This window comes from Brachycentrus maculatus, unplaced genomic scaffold (genome assembly GCF_059751285.1).
Source record: "Brachycentrus maculatus isolate JH-2025_06_01 unplaced genomic scaffold, ASM5975128v1 h1tg000419l, whole genome shotgun sequence".
Taxonomy (NCBI): Eukaryota; Metazoa; Arthropoda; class Insecta; order Trichoptera; family Brachycentridae; genus Brachycentrus; species Brachycentrus maculatus.
This window is the reverse complement of record NW_028281167.1, coordinates 892,594-918,438: the sequence shown is the minus strand read 5'-3', so window position 1 is coordinate 918,438 and position 25,845 is coordinate 892,594. Positions and strand designations below refer to the sequence as shown.

Sequence of the window (25,845 nt, the reverse complement as noted above, 5' to 3'; positions counted from 1 at the left end):
CCTAGCAAAAAACACAATCTACGAGTCATCTCCTTGTTAGCAGTCAAAGTATTATTTTTTATTTGTTAAATAGGTACATGGTATGTTTTTGCAGTGTTTTTATAGTAAAAAAAACATCACATATCGTATTTCTTCACATATTTCACCCTATATAACTTTTTACACGAGCAACAAATTAGAAAATTATTTCGAGAAAAATGTAAACTGAAATATCACCTTTTAAATGCATGTTAGTTTGAGACAATCGGGTAAGTGTTGCCCGATATATAGGCGTCGATACCATCTAGTGGCAAAAATCCGCGGTGATTTTTTAAATTACCTTTTATATTTCGTAGAGTGAATTATCTAGTGTGATAAATAATAATAAATTGTTAAATTTTATTAAATTTATGTTTTAAAATGATTTTATGATAATTAAGCTTTTTTGCTTAAAGTATTTTAAATAATGAATTCAGTAGTTTTTTGCATAAATATGATAAATCATTGTCTTGTTAAACCGAGCCAAGACAGTGTTGAAATAAAATTCTTCAAATTTGGATGTGTCTGTAACAAACTTACACTTTAATTTTTATATTTTAAATTTGGAGAGATTTTATTAAACTGTAAATTTGGGTGACAAAATGAACTCGTAAGTATGAAAATAATATTAAGAGTTGGATTTGGTACATTTAAAGCATTGTGAGTTTTGTGATATGGTAATATAACACTGTCTTTATCATTCATCGTTCACTTTGTGTGATACCTCTTAAAAATACTGCTTCGTGACTGCCGGTTTCGAAATAAGCATTCCATCATCAAGTCGAATGAAGAATTAAGTGAAATTGCTACGGTCTCCTGTTTATATAAAACTAAAATTATTAATATTATTCTTTGAAAGAGAGGGAACGAAGATAAATGAATAACAATGGGAATATTTTTAAAAGTTGAAATTAAATTTCATTGGTTATTTAATATGAGAAGGTAATTTTTAATTGTTTTATCAATTGATTCGGGAGTCACGTTGTGGGAAAATCTATCCATTTTTAATTTAAGTTTTACTCAGTAAATGCCATCATTTCTTAAAATCCATTGTATAATGTGTATAAAAATGATGCGGAATGCATCGGAAAACGTGTCACAATAGATTTTAAGAACCACCGACCACATTCAAGTATCAACATATAATAAACCTCGTTTATATTTGATGCATCCTTGTTTATTTATTAACAGTAAAGCAGTTCTTCCACTGAATCGTGAATGGCAAAGATTACTCTTTGAAGAAACGGGCAGTGAGTGTCATGGTACATCAGAGACAACTATATCTGAGAGAATGTTGGCAGACAGTGTTCAGAGCATCAAGGATTGGTTCAACCAAGAACCGCATTTGCCAAAAATAGACATGGGTTAGTATTAATATTCGCATCCAAAGTTTAGTGCAGTGTTCCGCAAACTTTTTCTATTCAAGGTACACCTACCAAATTAAGAAATTTCAGAGGTGCTATTTACCATATAGTGGTAACATATTTAACACATTATGTTTAATGCGAAATGTGAACCTACTTAACTAAACACAGGCAATCAAAATTTAGAACAATTGTGTTATTTTCACAAAACTAGACTCTTTTCCGCGGCACACCAACTAATCACCACGGTACACCAGTGTGCCGCGGCACACACTTCGCGGAACAATGGTTTAGTGTACCGAGTTTGGCTATCAAGTTAGAGGCTTCGGGTTCGATGCCCTAGCCCAAGGGTTGTCAGTTTGTCAAGTGAGAAGAGCCAAATTGTCATGGAATCAGGATAACAAAGGAACCAGAGAACCGCATATATCGCTCACTCCTTTCAAAAACGTCATAAATAAAATATCGACAATTTTCAGTTGTGCATGTTTTCGGAATGCCCAGAAAATGTACTATATCCCAGAAAAAGAGGCATATTTTTAACTTAATATTTACCCGCTACAGGGCAGAAAGTGTTGCTTTGCATTTTGAAGAAAAGGTATGGTTTAATTATTTTTTTAAATATACCAAATATTTTTCAAATGCAGGAAAAACCTTCAGGTTTTTTTTAAAAAGATCTGTTGCACAGTAAAAAGTTCAAAAAGTAGCTTGATATTTATTTTTAATACATTGTGTCAAATTCTTTAACTTTAAAAACGTCCTCCTGAAAAATCTAGTTTTTTGATATATGACGTTCTTGAAAGGAGTGAGCGATATGTCATATACATATACATACATATGTAGAGGTAGATTTTTAACCCTTCACCAGTGCTGTATCACTTATATCACACGACTCATCTGTAGTAATTAATATTGCGGAATTCAGCTTAATATTTTCGACTCGAAGATTCTCAAGAATTAACAATAAATATGGGAGTCGAACACTGCAATATATCGTTGCGAACATTTTTAATTTGTTGCCGACGGATGTAAGAGGTCAAAATAAGGTATGGAACAAAGGCAAAATAAAGGAAGGGGTATGGAACAAAGGCAAAATAAAATGATCAAGAGTTTATTTCATGAAAATTGTAAAATGTATATACTTATTCTTACTTTTTCTCTTTTTGTGTGTATATTAGGTTAAAATGGTTAAAAACAGTGAAAATGTACTCAAAAAGAACTCCACCGATAAGACACACAAAATGGCTTGGTGGATCTCTACAAAATATGTATTATTTAATATGGTTTTAATTTTGATTTAAATAAACGTAAACATTTTAAGTTAATAAAAAAAGATATTTGGAAAATTCTGTCTTGGACTACTTTTGCAGATATAGGAAATTCTAAAATAATTAACTATAATATTAATAAGTAGATAGTGTTTCAGTATTAATCAGTTTTAATAAAGAAGCGGTTAGCTTCGAAACCGGTAGACATTATAATTAAGTTATAATAAAATATGGTTATTGATTTTAAAACAAAGTTACATTTAAATATATACGTATTTTTTCAATGTATCAAATCGCTCACTCCTTTCAAGAACGTCATAAATAAAAAAACATGATTTTTCAGTAGAACGTTTTTAAAGTTTTGAAATATAATACAACGTAATAAAAATAAATATCAAGCCACTTTCTGAACTTTTTACTGTGTAACAGATCGTTTTAGGTAAAACCCGAAGGTTTTTTCTCCATTTGAAAAATATTTAGTATATTTAAAAAAAATATTTAAAAATACCTTTTCTTCAAAATGCAAAAACAACACTTTCTGCCCTGTAGCGGGTAAATATTATGTTAAAAATATGCCGCTTTTGCTGGGATATAGTACATTTTCTGGACATTCCGAAAACATGCACAACTAAAAATTGACGATTTTTGATTTATGACGTTCTTGAAAGGAGTGAGCGAAATGTGCTAAAAACATTTTTTTTCAGATGACAGAAGTATTGAAAGATTACTTTTTTACAACAAATACAGCATAGAGAAAACTAAAGAGAAGATTGACAACAAATACACGGTTAGGAATGCAATGCCGGAGTACTATACCCATATAGACCCATGGTGCAAGGAAATGACGGTTGCGTTAGAAAATTTCCGATGGATTTATATCCCGAAACTTGATCCGAGTAACCTAAGAATAACAATAGCCAGGTAGGTTCGTTTAACATAATAATAATAATAATAAAACCCTTATCCGCACCCCAATGGTGGATAGGGCACTGCTTCATATGAACACAGTGTTATCTTGATCGTTTACACAAAAAGGAAAGGTGATCAGCCCTCCGCTTCAGGTACCAGTCCATATTGAATAAATATTGCAGTGAAAAAATCACTTACATTTATTTGACCCCCCTGGGAATCGAACCCGGGACCTCCAGAACGGTAGCCGAGCGTGCTGACCATTACACTACAGAGGCGGACGGGTTCGTTTAACATTGTCCTTAAAATTATATTGATTTTAATTGTTGGGTAATATATCCAAAATTAAACACGGTTATTGGATTTAATTCTACTTTTATTTACAAATGATCATATAATATGTAAATAAAAGTAGAATTCAATCCAATAACCGTGTTAAATTTTGGATATATTACCCAACAATTCAAAATGGATTTCTACCAACTGTCTGCAGTTACAATATATTAATTTAAATCGTCAACGTTTCTGGTTTCGGATCCAATCAACCTCAATTTGATACATATTTTTAATAATGAGCTGCTTAGGCTTACAGAAACAATATGAAATCGAAATAAATTGTAAGTAAAAACAGTCGTTTTTTACCACTTGAGTATCATATTTATTTGTAACGACTAGTTTTGCTGTCACCTGTCTATGAAATCAACTGTAGCTTTCGAGTCGTTAAAAATAATTATAATACTTAAGTGGTAAAAAACAACTGTTTTCATTGACAATTTCATTATGTCTCACCACAAAGTGAATGCCGTAACAGTTAATATAATAAAGTTGATAAAAAATCATGATAATAAAAACACATATAAGTCTCTTTCACTTAAAAAATAAAAATACAGATAAATTAATATGGCCCATAGAAATGAAAAGGTTCTGCACCCCTGGATTTGATCACAAACACAAAAAATAAGCGTGAATTATCAAAAGAAAAATGGTAGCAAAAATTTGTGAAATTATAAACGATTATTCAAGTCTCCATATACGAAACTCTCATGTAAATATTGAATAATGCATTTAATGTACAAAGTCGAAGAGCGAATTAGTATTCAGAATATTATATTTATGCTACGGTTGGTGGGATTTTAAGTCTGTTTTTACCTTGTTTGTTATATGCTAATATGTTAATAATTTTTTTATTCGATTTTTTTCTTTCATTTTTCATTTTCTAGCTTAACTTTCACATCTACTTTTGAATTTGGAATAATAACACTAGTAAAAAAAACATATTTGCGTTTCTGATATTATGCTTGCAATCCGATTTTACACCTCAAAATATATTTAAATTTTCATTTTTAGCTTTTAAAGTTTACTTTTGTTTGATTTATGTCGATAAGTAAGTTTTAAAGATTTTAATTGATTTTATGAGCAACCGTTGGTAGTACATTGATCAAGTCGATAGCAAATTGCATATTATTTGTGAAAGGCACAATGTTTGTGTTTACTTGTCTATCATAGCTGTAACAACTGCCCTTGTGTATTTCTAAGTTATCGTAGAAAATGGCATTAATTTTTTTTTCTATTTTCTAGCAATGACTAGTTAGTATAGATTCACAACCACCTTTAAATTTGGAATAAAAATAAATGTGGAGAGATTACATTTCAACTCACATTTTATTTTCTAGTAATGACTAATTTACTATAAATGTCGTGGAAATTTCATTTCATTTTCTAGCAATAACCAATTTTCATTCGCATCTACTTTTGAATTTGGAATAACGATAAATGTGGGGGAAATTTCATTCCATTTTCTATCGTTGACTAATTTTCATTCACATCTACTTTTGAATTTGGAATAACAATAAATGTGGGGGAAATTTAATTCCGTTTTCTGGCAATGACTAATTTGCTTTCACATCTACTTTTAAATTTAGAATAACAATAAATGTGGGGGAAATTTCATTCCGTTTTCTGGCAATGACTAATTTGCTTTCACATCTACTTTTAAATTTATAATAATAATAAATGTGGGAGAAATTTCATTCCCAGGTTCCTTTTCATTTTTAGTAACAACTAATTAATAAACATTTATTACTAATTTTTAATTAAGAGTAAGAATAATTTAGGGGAAAATAATCTTCATGATTACTCTTCATTTTATGGGAACGACTAATTAATTTACATTCATATTCATTTTAAAATCTAAATAAGAATAAATGTGGAGAAATTATACTGTAACTTCCTTTCCATTTTCAAGCAACGGCTAGATAACATCTACTTTTAAATTTGAAATAAGAATAAGTGTGGTGGAAATTTCATTCCCAGATAACTTTCAATTTTCTTACAATAACTAGTAAGTAACTAACTAGTTAGTAAACATTCATTACTAATTTTAAATTTGTAATCATAATAAATGTGGGAGAATTTTTTTGCATAATTATACTCTCCATTTCATGGGAATGACTAATTAAATTGCATTCACATTTATTTTAAATTTGGTATAAAAATAAATGTTGGAAAACTATAAACCATATATTTCTTTTCCATTTTCTGGCAACGATGAATAAGTTTACGCATTCACACCTACTTTTAAAATTGAAATAATAATAAGTGTGGGATAAATTTAATTTTCAGGTTCCATCTACTGGCAATGACTAATAAGCTGATATTAGCATTTTTTTAAATTTGGAATAAAAATAAATGTGGGGGAAATTTCTTTCCATTTTCTGGCAATGACTAATTCATTTTCACATATACTTTTGAATTTGAAATAATAATAATTGTGGGGGAAATTTCTTTCCATTTTCTGGCAATGACTAATTTACTTTCACATCACTTTTGAATTTGGAATAATAATAATTGTGGGGGAAATTTCTTTCCATTTTCTGGCAATGACCAATTTACTTTCACGTCTACTTTTGAATTTGAAATAATAATAAATGTGGGGTAAATTTCTTTTCCAGATTACTTTGTGAACCGGAGGAATTCAATCCGATCGAAATGTGTGCTGCTATATTTATGATAGCAGAGATAAGAATTTCAATGGATCCGGTAGTTGGTGAAATAATTGTGTGGGATCTTATCAACGTGAAATTGGGCCATGTTGTAAAATTCACACCGGCAATGGCGAAGAAATTAATTATCATAGTTGAGGTTTTATTTTTTGATGAAAATTATACATTATTTTAAAATTTTACAACTTTATAAAATGAAAGAACTTTGTTTTTAACCACTTTTTTATTGACATTTATTTTTCAACCGGTTTCAACAAGAACCTTTTCATCATCAGGGTTTAACATGTAAATGTTAACCCTGAGGATGACAAGATTTTTATTGAAACCGATTGGAGAAAAAATGTACAAATAAAAAAAGTAGTTGTGTTTTACAAAATTTATAAAATGTGCCACAAAGTATCTGCGAAAAACAGTAAAGAAAATAAAGTGATCACTTTAACCAGATTATGACCGGCCGATTGTTTATTTCAGAGCTGCTTCGGGGGTGTAATATCTGAAATCCACATATTGCACCTCCCACCCTTTGCTGATATCTTGCTGACGGCTGCCAAGTCGGTGATGAAGAAGAAGCTGGCTGACAGGGTGTTCAGTCACAAAAGCTGGGAGGAACTATACAAACACGTTCCTAAAGAGTACATCCCGAAAGATATGGGTGGAGATTACCCTGTAGACTCTATTCAGCTTTCAGGTAATTTTATTATTAACTTTATAAAATAAAAACAAGGTTTATAAAATGTGCCACAAAGTATCTGCGAAAAACATTCGAGATTTAAAAAAAAAAAATATTTAATATAGTAACAAGTTTTTTTTAATATTCAAATTCATTTTCTAGTCATTTTACTATACAATCTTAAAATTCATCACACAGTTCTCTCCAATAGAAACACTATGATCTTGTGCTAGGAGAGAGATTTACTCGTATTGTTTGTTATTTATAGTGCTGTTTGCCGTTTTATTTGCAGAATTTTAGCTATTTTAATTTATATATTAAATGTCAAAATCAAATACCGATTTTTTGAGTCTAAAAATTGTATTATATTGTTATAAAAAAACACATTAAAATAAATTTTGTGTGGATTGTTTCACCTTGTTTATTTGAAAATTACATTAGTATGCGAAACGATTAACGCAAAATTTATTTTTAGGTAATAGATTTATATTATCCACTGACACTTCGTGATGGAATTGCATTTTTAATTTATTATTAGATTAAAACCAATATTTTTAGCTTTTCCACTTTTTTATTTGACCAGCGACCGGGTTTCATCGTTACCGACATCATCAGACCAGTCTGATGATGTCGGTAACGATGAAACCCGGTCGCTGGTCAAATAAAAAAAGTGGAAAAGCTAAAAATATTGGTTTTAATCTAATAATAAATTATTTTTAGGTGTTTGTTAAGAACGAAATACTATTTAGTAGACTCAAAAATCAGTATGTTATTTAAAGAAATTTTATTTCATTTTTTTAAATTATGTTAAGATGTCAAAAAAATAAGATAACTGCTTTTTTTAAACACAAAAAGAAATTTATGTAAAGAAATACTTATTTGTTAAAACAAATGTCTTTTTTATTTTTTTAGAGAATCTCAAAAAAGTCATAAAATCACCGGAATTTCGAGAGTGGTATCTTGATTCAGCATCACAGAGAGCTGACGAGACCAAGCGAATTGGAGTATCGGAAACTATGATGGATGATCTTATAGGAATGAAAGGAAGCTTCCGAAAGTTAGATATTGACTAAATCAAATAAACACATCCTTACAAAAGGTCCTCAGCATATTTTTTAACAATATTTGTTGCCTTAGAATATTCTCCTTGTCTATTATGTAAAAAGATTTAAAGCTTATTTCTTTTATATGTCTTTAAAAAATAAAGAGTAATATTTGTTTTATTATTATTTACAAAAAAATATGTACCTACTATAAATAAAAAAAATATATTGTTTATGTTAGCCTAAGCGACTCATAATGTGGATATTCTGGAATGTTCAAAATATATACAGGAATATAATCATTTCATAATATGATACAGTAGTCACTTTGGATTATATTTATGCATTTTAATTTATGTTTTTACTTGGAAAAATAGCCACTCATTCTTTAAATCGATTGTACCACGTGTTTCGATGCCTTTTTTATTTTATTTTATTTGTTCGGGAATTGTACAGCTTTACATTAAAAATATAAAATAAAATAAAACTTACATTAACATTGATAAGCGTTACATTACATTCACAAAAATAGTTACATTAATAATACTAAAGCCAGTTAAACAATTCTACATTTATAATTATTAAAAATAGTTGTCAGATTAAAAAAAGGAATATGTAGGAAGGAACGGGAGAGGAGAGGAATTGCTTAATAATAATTTTTAATGCATCAGAACACGTGTCTTATACGTTTTAAGGAATAAGTGGTATTCACAAAGAAAAAAATAAATTATAAGGGAACGTAATCGCTTTTTGTAAAATAACTATTTGTCAACTTAATTCAAAAGGAACAAGCTTAAGAAACACTTCACCAATCCCTCAACCGATGGCGCTATGAACAATCAAATTTCAACAAATGTATCGAAAACCTTTCCGGTTTGCGGAAGGGTCTAAGAGCATTGCATATATACAAGTCTCAAGAGTTCATGCAATATGGATATTTAATAATGGCCAGAATAGTGAACGTTACACAACTGTATAAAGTGAGAACTTTAACCAGCCAAATGCCATGACGTAAGCCCTATGACCTCCTTAGACTTCTAACTTCTTTCATAAAAAGGGAAGAACAATACATGTTTCACATCAAGTTTAGACACCTTTAGAAAAAAAATATTTATTTACCTATAAATAGTCCAGAATCTGTGTTGAGTGGTCTCATACGACCAGGAGAGGCTTTTCCAACTGCTCCAAGACCATCGATTTCCAGAACTCCAGATTGACCCTTTCTGTGTAAAAAAATATATAATTTAATTGGTATTAAACATGAAAAAATATTCTGATTTTTTAAGACATTTCAAAATTATTGCGTGTGTATTGTAAGGTTGCAATAATCAATTATTAATTAATGATAATGTTACCATCGACGTTTTTAATGATGGCATTGAGAAATACAAAAAGTTTATTACCAGATTCGTGAAATCAAATTGAAATAGTGTCTTGAAGCTTAGTTTAATTTTGCTATTAATGTTTACTTTTTTTATCATATTTTTAATGTTGTTACCTGGGACCACATTTCTATTCTTTTTTAATACATGTATCAAACCTGTGCTTTTACTTGCTTCTGTTAGTTTATTGTGTTATCATCTAATTGATTAAAAATATTTAAGCAATTTGTATTGGACTGTATTTGAATTAATAATATATGCTTTTCATTGCGTGCAAACTATAAATAAATAAATTTATAAACCCTTTCTTACTATGCAAACACAGTGAAATGGTTCTGGGAGGGTTCAGTAATTAGTCAACACTGAAAGGTAATTAATTAAGGATAAAATATCAAGTTATATAGGGTCCGCCATCTAAAGTTTTTTTTTTCAACTAGTGCTTATTTCGTGAATGGTAACACTTAGCTCATGTCTGATTTGACAAATAATTAGTTTTATCCTTCCGCTAAGCGAATATGGTTGTGTATACGCTTGAACAACGCTGGGAAATATTGCGACATTACTTTGAAAATCATGGTAATGTTGCAGAATGTGTGCGAAAATTGCGTACGGTTTTTGGAAGAAGAGAAGCACCGTCAGCTCCGTATGTTCGTTATCTTGTGAAAAAAGTGAAAGAAACTGGCATCCTCATCGATAAACCAAAGCGTGAAAAGCCAAAAACAGTGCGTACACCCGAGAATATCGATGTTGTGGCAGAAAGTGTGCGTGAAGCGCCATCAACATCAATTCACCGTCGTTCTCAACAATTGAACATTTCGGAGACATCATTGAGACGAATTTTGCATAAAGACCTTGGTATGACGCCATACAAAGTCCAATTGGTTCAGGAGTTGAAGCCAACTGACCATCCAATGCGTTTTCGCTTCGCTGAGTGGGCCTGCGATCGACTTACAGAAGATGCCGATTTTGCCAAAAAAATCATCTTTTCGGATGAAGCTCATTTTGATCTTGGCGGGTATGTAAACAAGCAAAATTGTCGTATTTGGGGCACAGAAAACCCGCACGCATACATTGAAAAGCCGGTACACCCAAAACGAGTCACTGTTTGGTGCGGATTTTGGTCCAGAGGCATAATTGGGCCATTTTTCTTTGAAAATGAGCAAGGAGTGGCCGTTACAGTCAATGGCGATCGTTATCGGGCCATGTTGAACGGATTTTTGTTCACAAAAATTGAAGAGGAGGATATTGGCAACATTTGGTTTCAACAGGACGGCGCTACGTGCCACACAGCCGAAGCTACACTCGATGTTTTGCGCCCTGTTTTCAAAAAAAAAAAGTTATTTGGCGGACCCTGTATAAGACACTCCCAATTTCCAGAGTATGTATATATTAGGGTATCCCTTTTCAACCTGATTATTTTTTAATACAAAAGGTATTTTTGTTTTAAAATTGCTATAAAACACTTGCACAGCAAATTTCAGTTCATTTGAAATACAGTAACCCGTGTCTTGTAGTAAGCTTGCATCTGAACATTTTCAAACAAGTTACGAGTACAAACGCTCGGGCGACACGCATTCATTTTGTAGTCATTCAAATTCAATTAGTGGCAATATTATTGTGCCATTTCAGAATAATAAAACGTTTTGAACTACCGTTAAATCTACACGAGTAAAATTACTATCATTCTGACAATCTTTGGGGCCTCGTCGGCACGGGTTAAAATCATCGTCCAGGCATGAATTTTCATAAATTGATTGGACAGTAACTTTGTGGTAAAACCTATCCATTTTTAATTAAAGATTTACTAAGTAAATATGACTCCTTCTTAAAATGTACTATGACACGAGTTACGGTGTTTGAAAATGATGCGCAATGCAACGAAATACGTGTCACAGTAGATTTTTAATATATTATTAGATTAAAACCAAAAATTTTAGCTTTTCCACTTTATTTTTATTTGACCAGCGACCGGGTTTCGTCGTTACCGACATCATCAGAAGAAAAATATTGGTTTTAATCTAATAATATATTAAAAATGCAATTCCATCACGAAGTGTCAGTGATAATATAAATCTATTAAAAACAGTAGATTTTGACAAATAGTGGTATTTACTAAGAAAAACTTGAAAAAAAATAATAAAATAGGTCATAGTATAAAGTCAATAATTCAGAGTGTAGGTATGCGTCTTCAAAATGAAAAAAAAACATGTAAGGAACACTCTAATATATATATATATATATATATATATATATATATATATATATATATATATATATAAATATATATATATATATATAAATGTATATATATATATATATATATATATATATATATATATATATATATATATATATATTACATATATATATATATATATATATATATATATATATACATATATATATATAAATGTATATATACATATATATATATATATATATATATATATATATATATATATATATATATATATATATATATATATATATATATATATATATATATATATATATATATATGTATATATACATTTATATGGTATTTATATAAATATATTAATTAATTTCAAAGACTTTTCACAAATTGTAAGGGTTCTTCTTTTTGCGAACTTAAAGGAAGCATAGGCTTATAACTTGATCCAGATATTGGTTTGTAAATATATTACCTTACTGCTCTTGCTCGGTGCCACAACCCATCATCCACTTTAGTTTGGTTTGCCCTGATGATGATTTCACCATTTCCAGCATCATACCTGTAAAAATCATATTGATAATATGTTTGGTGTTTGAATTAATAGCAAAAATTTTATTATTTTACTTGGTAAATACCACTTTTTCTTCAAATATATTGTGACACCTGTTTCGATCCATTCCGCATAATCACGCTGCATATTTGTATCACATATGATGCTTGAAATCAATCCTTTCAACTTCAATTCAATTCAATTCAATTTATTCAATTATTAATATATACATTACAAACTAAAATGTAAGGCGTATACATTAAAAAAAAAAGTAACCAAGAAGACTCTTGTTAAATGTGTAGAAGAATCCCGCTTCGGAAGACTCCTTCGGACACATGGAACAGATCAATATCCAATGTGATATTGTTCAACATAGCGGTATCTCTTCCTACAGGCATAACTAACTTGTGTAATCCTGACCGATATTAACCAACATCCTTAGTGCATGTTAGACCAGGGCCTTTAGTGCACATTGTTCTGCAATTTTTAGTGCATGTTGGTCCTCGGGTCGACCAAAATCGCATGTGATTAATATTTTGTATAGTTGTAAGTGTGTGAATAGTCCTATGGTCTAGTATTATAATAAGTTTATGCTCGATAAAAAGCTTCTTCTATCTCACTATAGATGTCTCTAGGGAAATCCCAGTGAATTCAAGAATTTTGATCAAAATATACATTATGTTTATAAAAGTTCTAAGAATTAGTGTAGTGTGGTTGTCAATCATTGGTAGAATTAGTAAATGTTACACATGTTTTGAGCGGCCTATGATAATCGTAAGCCCCGTCATTACCCCGACTTTCATTATTTTATTACATATTCTTCTTCATCTTTGTTGAGATATCAAAATAATTATGTTTTGTATAGTTGTAAGTATGTAAATAGTGACGTATAGTTTTGTTAGCATGGTGGTGTAGTAATCGTCCTGACGAAGAGACGGGTTCGTCTCAAAATAGGTAGACAGAAATCTCCGTGAGTGGTTGTATACCAGCAACACTGACATTTTTTGTACAAATTTAAGAACATTTATTATCTTACCTAAATGTAAGAAGACCATCTTCTATACCAAGAGCCATGAAGGTATCACCAGGAGCCATGCCATCTCTTCCTAACCAGAGAAGAAGGCCTTCGGAAGAAAGGCTTCTGAATCTTATGTTAATATCCACAGCGTGACTGCTTAATCTGATAACAGAAAAAATGTACCGATTTGTTTATCAACTCTTTCGAACATAACGTAGTCGTACAGGAAAAAGTGACCAACTAACAAAACGTAAAAGGTTCAGGAGGGCCATTTAAGTCACATTTAAAATAAACATCAAAGCAGTTAGTCATTTTTAATGAGTCAACATATTATATTTCCAAGTTTGAAATCCTTTGGGATTTTTTTCAGGGCAATATTAAGCTGGTAAGAAATCAAATACTCAATTATCACTTTATTGTAAAAAATGCACTTGGTCACTTTCTCCCGTATGACAACGATATATACCTTACTCCAATTATTTATATTTTGATATTGTAGTAATTTCTAAATGCAATTGAATTTTTACGATTATTGAATACAATGCCAGTGTATTTCTTTGAACAATTGAGTTTTCATTGTACCATAATGGAAGTGCACCCATTGAAAGGATGTCTTAAAAGTCTTACAAAATTGGGCTTTTCAACTCTAAGGGATTGATTTTTAACAAAGGCAGTTCAAAATCATCGTTATTGCGATATCGCTCACTCCTTTCAAGAACGTCATAGATCAAAAAACTTGATTTTTCAGGAGAACGTTTTTAAAGTTTAAAAATAAAATACAATGTATTAAAAATAAATATCAAGCCACTTTTTGAACTTTTTACTGTGCAACAGATCTTTTTAGGTAAAACCTGAAGGTTTTTTCTCCATTTGAAAAATATTTATTATATTTAAAAAAAATAAAAAAAACAATACCTTTTATTCAAAATGCATAAACAACAGTTTCTGCCCTGTAGCAAATGAATATTAAGTAAAAATATGCCGCTTTTGCTGGGATATAGTACATTTTCTGGGCATTCCGAAAATATGCACGACTGAAAATTGACGAATTTTGATTAATTTTGTTCTTGAAAGGAGCGAGCGATATATCATGTATAATATTTATACTGATTTTTGTATTAATTGTTAAATCAAACACAGATTTTTTAAGTCTACTAACTTGTATTTTATTGTCAAAAACACAAGACATTCGTTTGAAAATGTAATAACTTGGCGAACGTCACTTTCTCCTTTATGACTACGATATATTTTTAAAAGGAAGTATAAAAAATCTCAATTTTTAAAAATGTCAGCACCATCTGTTAAACAGCAATACACGGAATACTAAACATTAATCCTGGTGTACAGCGTGCTTACTGACAGCTGTCAATTTTGAAATATTTTTCATTGTTAATAGATATTTAATAAAAATTGTTTTACAAATATTGTGAAACGAAATAGATTATAATGTAAGCTTTATGTTTTCTTTCTTTTATATTTAACCAGACTGAGGCACACGGGTTCACCTATTTATAATTAAAAAATATTATTTTACCTTTCCAAAGCACGGGGTTCCGTTATTTTTATAAAGCTATCATATCCTTTAAAACTAGGAATTTCTTCTGTAAGATCTATATTTTCTGGGGTTGATTTATAGCCTGAATTCATCCAAAGTTGTTCATCATTTCCGGTACTTTTGTCTTCTTCAATCAATCGTCCGACGGGCATATCATCCTTCTGAATGCTTGATTCAGTGTTGCCTTTACTACTTTTGGTATCGCTCAAAACCCAGTCAGTCTGCACAATGTCTGCTTGTTCCGTCTTTTCTGTAGCAGTCGCAGTCGTTATGAAGTCAGAATCGTTGGTGTCTTTACTCTCATCTTGGGATTGAGAATATCTGTATGGTTTGGGCCCCTTTTTGGGCACAATATTGCGATGGATTGTGGAGTTTGTCGGTTTGTAAGGAACGTGGAGGATTTTCTCAGGGTGTCCGCGTGAATGAGAGCGGTTGTTTGGATAATGAGAGTGAGGTTCAGATGTTTCGTTGAGGAAGATGGTACACTTTTCACTCTTAATTCTGAAACATGACAATAAAAAAATATCAAAATTAAATATTTGTAGTTTATATTAGCAATTTTTATTTCTGATATCTATTATATTTTATATTAGATACTGTAAATATGTATTATGTCAAACGCTTTAGCCGTTCCATAAATAAATAAATATTCTTGTTAGTATCCTTTTATTATAACCTAAAATAAAATGTATACCCACACACAGCCCATGCCTTTATGGGATCTTTTTTTTATTAATGTTTTTTTAACGTAAATATAATATATTAAAATATAACTTTGTCTTATAATCACTTTATTTATTTTATTATTACTTAATTATAATGTCTACCGATTTCAAACCTAACTGCTTCTTTATCAAGACTGATTAATACTATTAAGTATTAATCAGTCTTGATAAAGAAGCGGTTAGCTTCGAAACCCGAAGACATAATTATTAAGTTATAATTAAATATTTAAAGTGATTTTAAAACAAAGATGTATTTTAATTATAAAATTGAAGATCACATAGATAGTGCTTCAATTAAAAATTATGTAAATATAATATATTGTGAAATGCAAAAGAATTTATAATAAGGGAAAAATATATAGAAATTTATATCTTTGATGTTAATTGATGAATTTTCCAAAATAAAAGCTGGAGAGCATTAAGGATAGTTTCATTGACATATTCGTGCAAAATTACACATGTCCTTGAATAACTCTCAAAGACGTCCAGAAAATAACTGAACGAACGGATATTGATGGTTAGATTAGCTTATAAAATTATACATGTTTAAGAATAGCTTTCGAAGAAGTCCATTAAATTAATGAATATATGATATTTGAAGGTTAGGTTTAGTTATAAAATTACATCTGTTCTTAAATGACTCTAAAAGTCGTCCAACAAAATACCGAATGAACCCGATTGAAGGTTAGGTCAGCTCATTTAAATGACACATGTTCATGAAAAACCCTCCAAGGCTTCCATTAAAAAATTAAAAGATGATATTTAAAGGTTAGTTAAGGTTAAAAAATATGTAATACATGTTTTTGCATAACCCTCAAAGAAGTCCAGCAAATGATGGATGTCCGACATTTGAAAATTAGAAAAGGTTACAAAATTATACATGTTTTTTAATAACTCACCAAGTCCAAAAAAATAATAAATTGGCGACATTTGAAAGTTATATAAGGTTTTAAAATAAACCATATTTTTGAATAAACCTCGAAGACGTCCAGTAAAAGAATGAATGGATGGCATTTAAATGTAAGGTTAGCTTATAAAATTAAACATGAAAAAAATTCCAGCACATCTTATCAATGAACTCCCAAAATGTCAATAAAGCATCATAAAGCATTTTAAAAACTATGGAAAAAACGTTTAAGTAACTTCAAGTAAAATCATTAAAAAAAACTTTTAAGTAAAATCATTAACTGAACGAACGGATATTGATGGTTAGATTAGCTTATAAAATTATACATGTTTAAGAATATCTTTCGAAGATGTCCATTATATTAATGAATATATGATATTTGAAGGTTAGGTTTAGTTACAAAATTATACCTGTTCTTAAATGACTCTAAAAGACGTCCAACAAAATACCGAATGAACCCGATTGAAGGTTAGGTCAGCTCATTTAAATGACACATGTTCATGAAAAACCCTCCAAGGCTTCCATTAAAAAATTAAAAGATGATATTTAAAGGTTAGGTAAAGTTACAAAATAATACATGTATTTGCATAACCCTCAAAGAAGTCCAGCAAATGATGGATGTGCGACATTTGAAAATTAGAAAAGGTTACAAAATTATACATGTTTTTTAATAACTCACCAAGTCCAAAAAAATAATAAGTTGGCGACATTTGAAAGTTATATAAGGTTTTAAAATAAAACACATTTTTGAATAAACCTCGAAGACGTCCAGTAAAAGAATGAATGGATGGCATTTAAAGGTAAGGTTAGCTTATAAAATCAAACATGTTTATGAATAGCCTTGAAGGAGTCCAGAAAAATAATGAATGGACAATATTTGATGATTAGGATATACTTAAAACGAAGAAAGATTCAAGTTCCAGCAAAATAATGAATGGATGGCATTTAAAGGTTAGGTTAGCTTATAAAATTAAACATGTTCATGAATAGCCTTGAAGGGGTCCAGAAAAATAATGAATGGACAATATTTGATGATTAGGATATACATAAAACAATGAAAGATTCAAACTCATTGTTAGATCCTATGGGATCTACTAATATTTGTGTCTGTCTTATAAAATCAATGGAACCTACACCACTTTTAAATGATGCTTAGTTTATTTGTTCTAAAAGTATTCATGGAAGGCCCACCCTGCCCACATTAGAGACCAGTATGACGTTATGTGAGGATGATAAGTTAAGTAATAATTACTTGAATGTTTTTCGCAGATACTTTGTGGAACATTTTATAAACTTTATCAAATAAAACAACTTTGTTTTTAACCACTTTTTATTGGTACACGTTTTCCAACCGGTTTCAAGTTGTCCCCAGGGGTGGACGTATTCGTTGCGCAATGCTCAATAAAAGCAACATTTGAGAGTTTTTTTCCCGTTTTTTTAAATCATATTTTCATATGGTGTACGGAGTGCGTGGTTTTTGGCATTGTAAGGGTAATTAACTAAAGCCTAACAATGAGTATTTCAATGTTTTAGAATTAGTACACTAACCCTGATGATGACAAGGTTCTTGTCAAAACCGGTTGGAAAAAGTGTACCAATAAAAAGTGGTTAAAAACAAATTTGTTTCGTTTGATAGAGTTGAAGTAATAATTACCCTGGACTGCAAATACACGTGTAGTGGTGAAGTCTTGGCCGGCAGAACGCTTCCCCACACGCTCCAGGAATACAAGCATGAGGACACCCATCTATATTGACACCACCGAGAGCAGATGACACTATGGAGACCTCGTGATCATTAATTACCACCTGTAACCAATTTCAATATGGTATCATACACGATAAAAATAGTGAAGGATATTGGTACCATAATATCCAATATTAAAAAAAAATATCTTAGCCAAGGCTTTCGAAAGTATAGATTTATTTAATATATTGTTATCCACCTTGAAGTCTGTACTTGTCTCAGCATTTCTTCCCCATGTTATAATGGATAAATTTAAACGTTGTGTTTCACTCTCTCTCACTGCTCGCTGATAGTGTGTGAAGGAGACGTGTATTTACCAGTGCTTACTATTTGTTATTTTATTATTATTTTATGTTTATGACATTTTGTTTCTCTATTAGTGTAATCATTATTGCATTTTTATGTTAGATACTCTATATATGTATTATGTAAAAGGCATTAGCCGTTCAATAAATGAATAAATAAACCAAGCTAGGGCACAAAATGCCGAACCCTCTTCTAGTGGAACGGAAGGTCTATTGACGATAGTCAACAGTAGCCTTCTCCTGACGAGTTTTACGTGGTTTCTTCCTAGTAATGAGCAAATACTGGGAAGTTCTTGATTGGCCTACGTTAGACTATTCCTCATGTTCCCAACACAGTTGAAAATAAAACATTGTTTTTTCGCTAGAAGAAACAAACGTCCACTTCATGATATATTGTAAATAAATCAAGGTTAATTATAAAGCAACTCCCATCTACAACAAATAACAAAAAAGTTGGATGATATGTACAGCGACATTTTCGTAAAATACTACCTCAAAGGCGCTCAAGGTTGTCAATCATGGATAGAATAGTGAATGCTGCACGTGTGAAAAGTGATCACTTAAGCAGAATATGACATAAATACTCGCAATACGGGTCTCTGCTCAATAAAACCTTTCTAAATCCAATCAAAGATGGCTGTTATGAACTGAATCATGTAATTTCATAAGATTGATCGTAAATATGTATATGACTTCCACAATTAGTAGCGTGGTTGTCAATCGCGGGTAGAATGGTGAATGTTACACGTTTGTAAAGTGATCATTAAACCAACCTATGACAGGTCGAAAGCTCTGTGAATACCCAGATTATTATATTCTTAACGTAAACCGTGAAAAAGAAGCTGGAGCCACACAAAAAGTAAAGTAAGTAACATATTCTTCTTTCTCGATGTTGAGATGCCAAAAAATTTATATATATATATATATATATATATATGTATATATATATATATATATATATATATATATATATATATATATATATATATATATATATATATATATATATATATATATATATATATATATATATATATATATATATATATATATATATATATATATATATATATATATATATATATATATATATATATATATATATATATATATATATATATATATATATATATATATATATATATATATATATATATATATATATATATATATATATATATATATATATATATATATATATATATATATATATATATATATATATATATATATATATATATATATATATATATATATATATATATATATATATATATATATATATATATATATAAAATTATGTATATAGTAATATTTTCAAACCTTTTGAATGCATCCCGTGAACGACTCGTTGATTCCGATTCTCTTTTGCACGGCTCTGTACTGGGGCAGCCCACCCAGATACAGACTTTGCGACAGTGACAGCTGGGTGAAGGCTCCAGTAGTAAGTCCTTGCGCCGACTGCGATACTGTGAACTCGTCACCGTCGTTCTCAGGCGCCAAGGAGTGCGAGATGAGGGTCAGTATGGCGAGGCGACCCGTTCTGGAGACATTCACCGTATACCACTCCTGAAGGTCTATCTTCTTTGGACTCCTGCAAAGAATAAAATACCATATTGATTTAAGTTATGTATTTATTAAACTTTATAAAAGTAAACAACTTTGTTTTAACCACTTTTTTTTTTTAAATTATTAGTACACTTTAACCTACCGGTTTGACAAGAACCTTGTCATCAGAAGAATCATTTTTGATATTTTTCCAATTTCTGTTTCTAAAAATTCCGCACAGTAGGTTTTTGTGTGTTCTCCACTTTACGTATGCGTGCACGGCTTCATACTAATTTTAAGTGATTTATTGGCATGAATTACAGAATCAACATGAATGAAATAATTAACTCCTACATATATATCATTGATCTCATGACACTAAATGTGAGTTCACTGGGGTCATTTAACGTTGGATTGGAAAAGCTTTTATTTAGCAGAGACCCTTTTATTTGGGTGTATGCAAGGTCCTAACAGGATGATTTTACATACTGGGAAACGCCTGGAAACACGATTTTCAATTTTTATGCAGCTTATAATTTGATTAGTTATTTTATCCATAACATTTTAATAATAATAATAAAACCTTTATTCGCACCCCAATGGTGCATAGGGCACTGCGGCATATAAACGCAGTGTTATCTTGATCGTTTACACATGAAGGAAAGGTGATCAGCCCTCCGCTTCAGGTACCAGTCCAGGGTAATATTGAATAAATATGACAGTGAAAAAATCACTTATATTTATTTTACCCCCCCCTGGGAATCGAACCCGGGACCTCCAGAACGGTAGCCGAGCGTGCTGATAGCCGAGCGTGCTGACCATTACACTACGGAGGCGGACATTTTAAGTGTGCCCAAATATTTATTCACAAATCTAGATTTTCTCTCATGAACTAAGAGTTATTGATACTTAAATGGTTTATTAGTATTATAAATAAATATGGTGTATGCATATCAAAAAAGCACCCTCTCTTATAATTTTTATGAAACATCTGAGACAATACTATTTATCATTAGAATCCTAACTGTCCGTCAAATTTCCTCCCTTAGTTTTCCCCTCTACTCCTCCTTCCTTAAACTCCCTTTTTCCTTTGCCTTCCTTATTATCATCAATTTGTAACAATTGTTTTTTTTAATGTTCAAGTACTATCTACTCCCTGATTGCAAACAGCCATATATGTAATTAAAATGAAACTTTGTTTAAAATAACTATAAATATTTTATTAAAACTTAATAAGTAGATAGATATAACTGAGTTTAGTAGATAGTGTTTTAGTATTTAATCAGTCTTGATAAAGAAACAGTTAGCTTCGAAACCAGTAGACATAATAATTAAGTTATAATAAAATGTTTGTAGTGATTTTAAAACAAAGTTATATTTTAATAAAAAATGGAAAACATAAATTATAAAGCTATATATGTATGGTATCAAACAATTTGATGAATATCACTAGTCTGTTTTTCATTGGTTGAAAGATTTGTTTTTAAGCAATGAGCCCACCAATGTACTTATCAATATTATTTTCTGTACATGAAGTTTAAATCAATAAATACAATAAGATTTGTTACCTGATAATAGATTGTCCAGTTCCAAGATCGAAGGCAAATTCGACATGTCCATTTTTAAGGTAAAGGGCAAAGTAATCGCCTACCCCATCCACCCTGTGTGAGTTGTACATCACTAGGCCGTTGTTAGCACCAGCTTTCAATGTCACCTATGGAAGAAAAAAAAATACCAAAAAAATTATGTATTGCCTGTCTTAAAATCTGTGTAATGCATGTTTCATATAGTTATTAAATTTTATAATTTAAGATTACTTGGTAAATACCATTGTTTCTTCAAATAGTGTGACGTGTTTTGATGCATTCCACATTATTTAACAACACCGTATGTGAAGCAAAGTTTACATTTTAGAGTTGTGTCCTTGGGACAGTAAAGGATAAAGAGGGGAAATTTTAGACTTGGTTTACGGTACATACGGTATATACTTTTATAAGGTTATCTTGGTATACTCGGTTTGCCGATCCATTTTTCGTCTTTTTCTCTTTAAAAAATGTTAAATTGAAATAATTTTACTAATATCTTGGATTATATTAATATGTTGACATGTCGAGTCCCCCTGACGTGGAATATCACTTGTGACAATGTGTCTATTTATCTACAGAATGTCTCATATTCCTTTTAAGGGGTGTTAGGTTACCTCATGCCTCACCAAAAAATGAAAATATGACCTTAGTAAAAGTGCCTTAGTTTTCGAGATATTTCCACTTTTATAAATTTTCCGAAAATCTACCCCTTAGATCAGTTTTTTGAATGTCACTTTTTCAAATTTACATTTTTTATGATTCTAATTTTTGTTTACTTAAATGTTTTGTCCGCCTGCGTAGTGTAATGGTCAGCACGCTTGGCTACCGTTCTGGAGGTCCCGGGTTCGATTCCCAGGGGGGGGTCAAATAAATATAAGTGATTTTTTCACTGTAATATTTATTCAATATTACCCTGGACTGGTACCTGAAGCGGAGGGCTGATCACCTTTCCTTCATGTGTAAACGATTAAGATAACACTGCGTTTCTATGAAACAGTGCTCTATGCACCATTGGGGTGCGGATAAGGGTTTTATTATTGTTATTATTATTAAATTTAAAACAAGACGCTTTACCAAGGGAAAAGGGTTTTAACATTAAAATAAACGGAATATTTTCTTTATCAATGGGATTCGCAGCAATAATTTCCACAATATCCTTGTTAGTTTCGGGTTCAGTTGAGATAAATAGGGATGGGCGTCAAAGAACTTGCCACTAAAGGATCCAATTATTTAAATATAAACCGAGTAACCCAAAACGATATCTACGAAGTGGATTATTCAGGAAGGAAGAAGGAAACATCGCCAACCATTCATAGAAAATGAATTTTTAATCACAACATCGTAAGTGTGTTCATATATTTCTTCACAAATCTGGGTTTATTACGTAAGAAATTATTGACTTAATGTGTACCCGCTACAAGGCAGAAAGTGTTGTTTTTTGTATTTTAAAGAAAAGGTATGGTTTCATTATTTTCTTAAATTCAGAGAAAAAACATTCAGGTTTTACCTAAAAAGATCTGTAGTACAGTAAAAAGTTCAATAAGTGGCTTAGTATTTATTTTCAAAACATTGTATTATATTTTTAAACTTTAAAAAACGATCTCCTGACAAATCAAGTTTTTTGATATATGACGTTGTTGAAAGGAGTGACCGAAATGTCTTCTTTTTGTTTAATATATGTCACAGGATCCCTTATTTTTTGACAAATTCAATGACACGCACGATATTGAAATATCATAAACTCATAAAAAGAGAATATTTTTTACACTTTTAGCTTTACAGTCAAAATCTACATGCAAGCCTAATATTGTAACCAGAAAAAAATCTTTTGAAAAGGGTGCGTAGATTGAAGCGAATTGAAGTAAATTGAAGTGAATTGAAGTGAATTAAATTGAATTTAACCCATTTAACGGTAATATACTAAAAAATCGAGGGGTAAAAATTCCCCGAAAATTTTATATCAACCCCTGTAAATTTCATGGAATAGGGAAATATGAAAGTAAAGTAAATGTTACGAACAATGCAAATTGCTTATTTTAATAAAATGAACAAGAAATCTTAATGATGACCAAGGGGGAAAAATTAAGATTAGAAGTATTTGACTACGTGGGCGTGGAGAAAAATAGAAAAATATCAAGCTTGATGGGAATTATGACAAAGAAAAGTTTTTTTTAATAATATTTGTAAGCTGACTAAGAAAAATCTTCTTGCCTTTTGTTATGTTCAAGGATTTGTAGCATATTCAGTTTATATATCTTAAAAATGATAGTGAATTTGTAAAGAAAATAATAAACGAACAAGGTTGATCCCGAAAACCAACAACAGACACAATGAATTCAATATCTGAAATCAATATCTAGCTAAATGGAAGTAATGACATAGAAAAAGATTACTTTTAAATAATTTTTATAAGTTGCGTATGAAAATTCTCCTTGCTTATTATTATGTACATGGATTTGTAGCAAATCCAGTTTATAAATTTTAAAAATTAGAATGAAAATGTATGGAAAAAAAATTAATAAAATTGATCCCTAACAATACAATGGATACAATATATTAAATTTTAATTGTCAATCAAGATTTGTCACATAGTTCGTATATGCGCGGAGTTCACCTATGTTTCGAATGGCTAGTGAGTACAACTTATGTTTTGGCTAAGTTGACATTTTCAATTGTGGAAAATCTGTGTTGAAAAGTCGAATGGCGAGCATATTGTCCTCTCAGGATCTTTAAAAACTATGCTTCTCAGCATTGTATGTACATATGTCCCTACTAGAATCAACATCGGTTTAAGTAACCAATAATTAACAATATGACAATGACTAAAGCCTCTCCCTTTTTGTATATGTTCCCTCTGATAAGAAATAAAAATAAAATTAATAAATAAAAATAAGAAACAGCTACTACCTCTTCAACCTTCAACGTCCCAAGGACCCAACTCTAAAATTTAGAATTAGCTTCACGTACGGTGTTTGAAAATGATGCGCAATGCACCGAAACACGTGTCACAGTAGATTTTAAGAAATAGTGGTATTGACTTAGTAAAACATATATTAAAAAAAGAGTAAAAAAGTCTGGAAAAAAATAAAAATAAATGTTTTGTTTATTGTAAGAAGATGTAAATATATGTATACGAGTAGGTATATGATGTAAATTAAGTGTACAAATTGTTGATATTAAATGTAAAATAAGATAACTAAAGAATATTTTTTTGTAAAGTTAAAGTTATTTAAAAAATTTAAAGGCTAGTGTCGTATAAAGATTTAAACACAGATTTTAAAAAATGTATCTAGAAATGAAACTTCTTTAATTAAAAAAAAAAAAAACACCTACACCTCCGTAGTAAGAAGGTCACGCTTGGCTACCGTACTGGCGGTCCCGGAATCGATTCCCAGGGGGGGGTCAAATAAATATAAGTGATTTTTTCTCTCTTCTATTTATTCGATATTACCCTGGACTAGTACCTGAAGCGGAGGGCTGATCATCTTTCCTTCATGTGTTAATGATCAATATAACACTGCGTTTATATAATGCCGTACTATATGCACGATAAGGGCGCGGATGAGGGTTTGAATTGAATTGAAAATGTATGATGAGACGTCTGATTGTATGAATAATAAAAAAGTCTGGAAAAAATAAAAATTAATGTTTTGTTTATTGTGAGATGTAAATATGTGTACATACTGTATACGAGTATACGATGTAAATTAACTGAACTAATTGTTTAAAATAAATGTAAAATAAGCTAAATAAATAGTATTTTTTTGTAATGTTTAAGTTATTAAAAAAAATAAAGGCTAGTGTTGTATAAAGATAAAAAAACTGGCCTTAGTACTGCTACTCAGATTAATAAAAAAATCTATCTAGAAAATGAAACTTCTATAATTTTTGAACAAAAATATTATGAAGTAGAAGTCACGTTAAATATAATTGTTCTGGGTCTGAAAAGAGCGAATTAAATTTGTATGATAAAATTCAAGGCAATAATTTAAAATAATACAATAAAATAAAAAGTATTGCATATTAAATTTCAACAAAGGTTAGGACCCAAGAGCCTAGG

The 25,845-nt window shown here is 30.3% G+C and overlaps 2 protein-coding genes across 2 annotated transcripts in view; one reads left to right on the top strand and one right to left on the bottom strand.

Moving 5' to 3' along the window:
• The window catches only part of SP2353 (EGF like, fibronectin type III and laminin G domains protein pikachurin), a 189,563-nt gene that overhangs the window by 3,737 nt on the left and 159,981 nt on the right, over positions 1-25,845 (bottom strand). Inside the window, exons 11-17 of the mRNA XM_088271085.1 lie at positions 21,768-21,913; positions 19,975-20,245; positions 18,257-18,408; positions 14,950-15,471; positions 13,434-13,577; positions 12,320-12,406; positions 9,391-9,494 (exon numbers count right to left, since the gene is read on the bottom strand). Of these exons, the coding sequence (XP_088127211.1) occupies positions 9,391-9,494; positions 12,320-12,406; positions 13,434-13,577; positions 14,950-15,471; positions 18,257-18,408; positions 19,975-20,245; positions 21,768-21,913 (1,426 nt within the window). The remainder of the gene's footprint in view (positions 1-9,390; positions 9,495-12,319; positions 12,407-13,433; positions 13,578-14,949; positions 15,472-18,256; positions 18,409-19,974; positions 20,246-21,767; positions 21,914-25,845) is intronic.
• Positions 494-8,454, top strand: LOC148302759 (alpha-tocopherol transfer protein-like). The gene is made up of 6 exons (XM_088271042.1): positions 494-628; positions 1,210-1,382; positions 3,352-3,568; positions 6,508-6,697; positions 7,030-7,246; positions 8,141-8,454. The coding sequence occupies exons 1-6, from the start codon at positions 621-623 to the stop codon at positions 8,299-8,301; spliced, it is 966 nt and encodes a 321-aa protein (XP_088127168.1). The 5' UTR covers positions 494-620; the 3' UTR covers positions 8,302-8,454.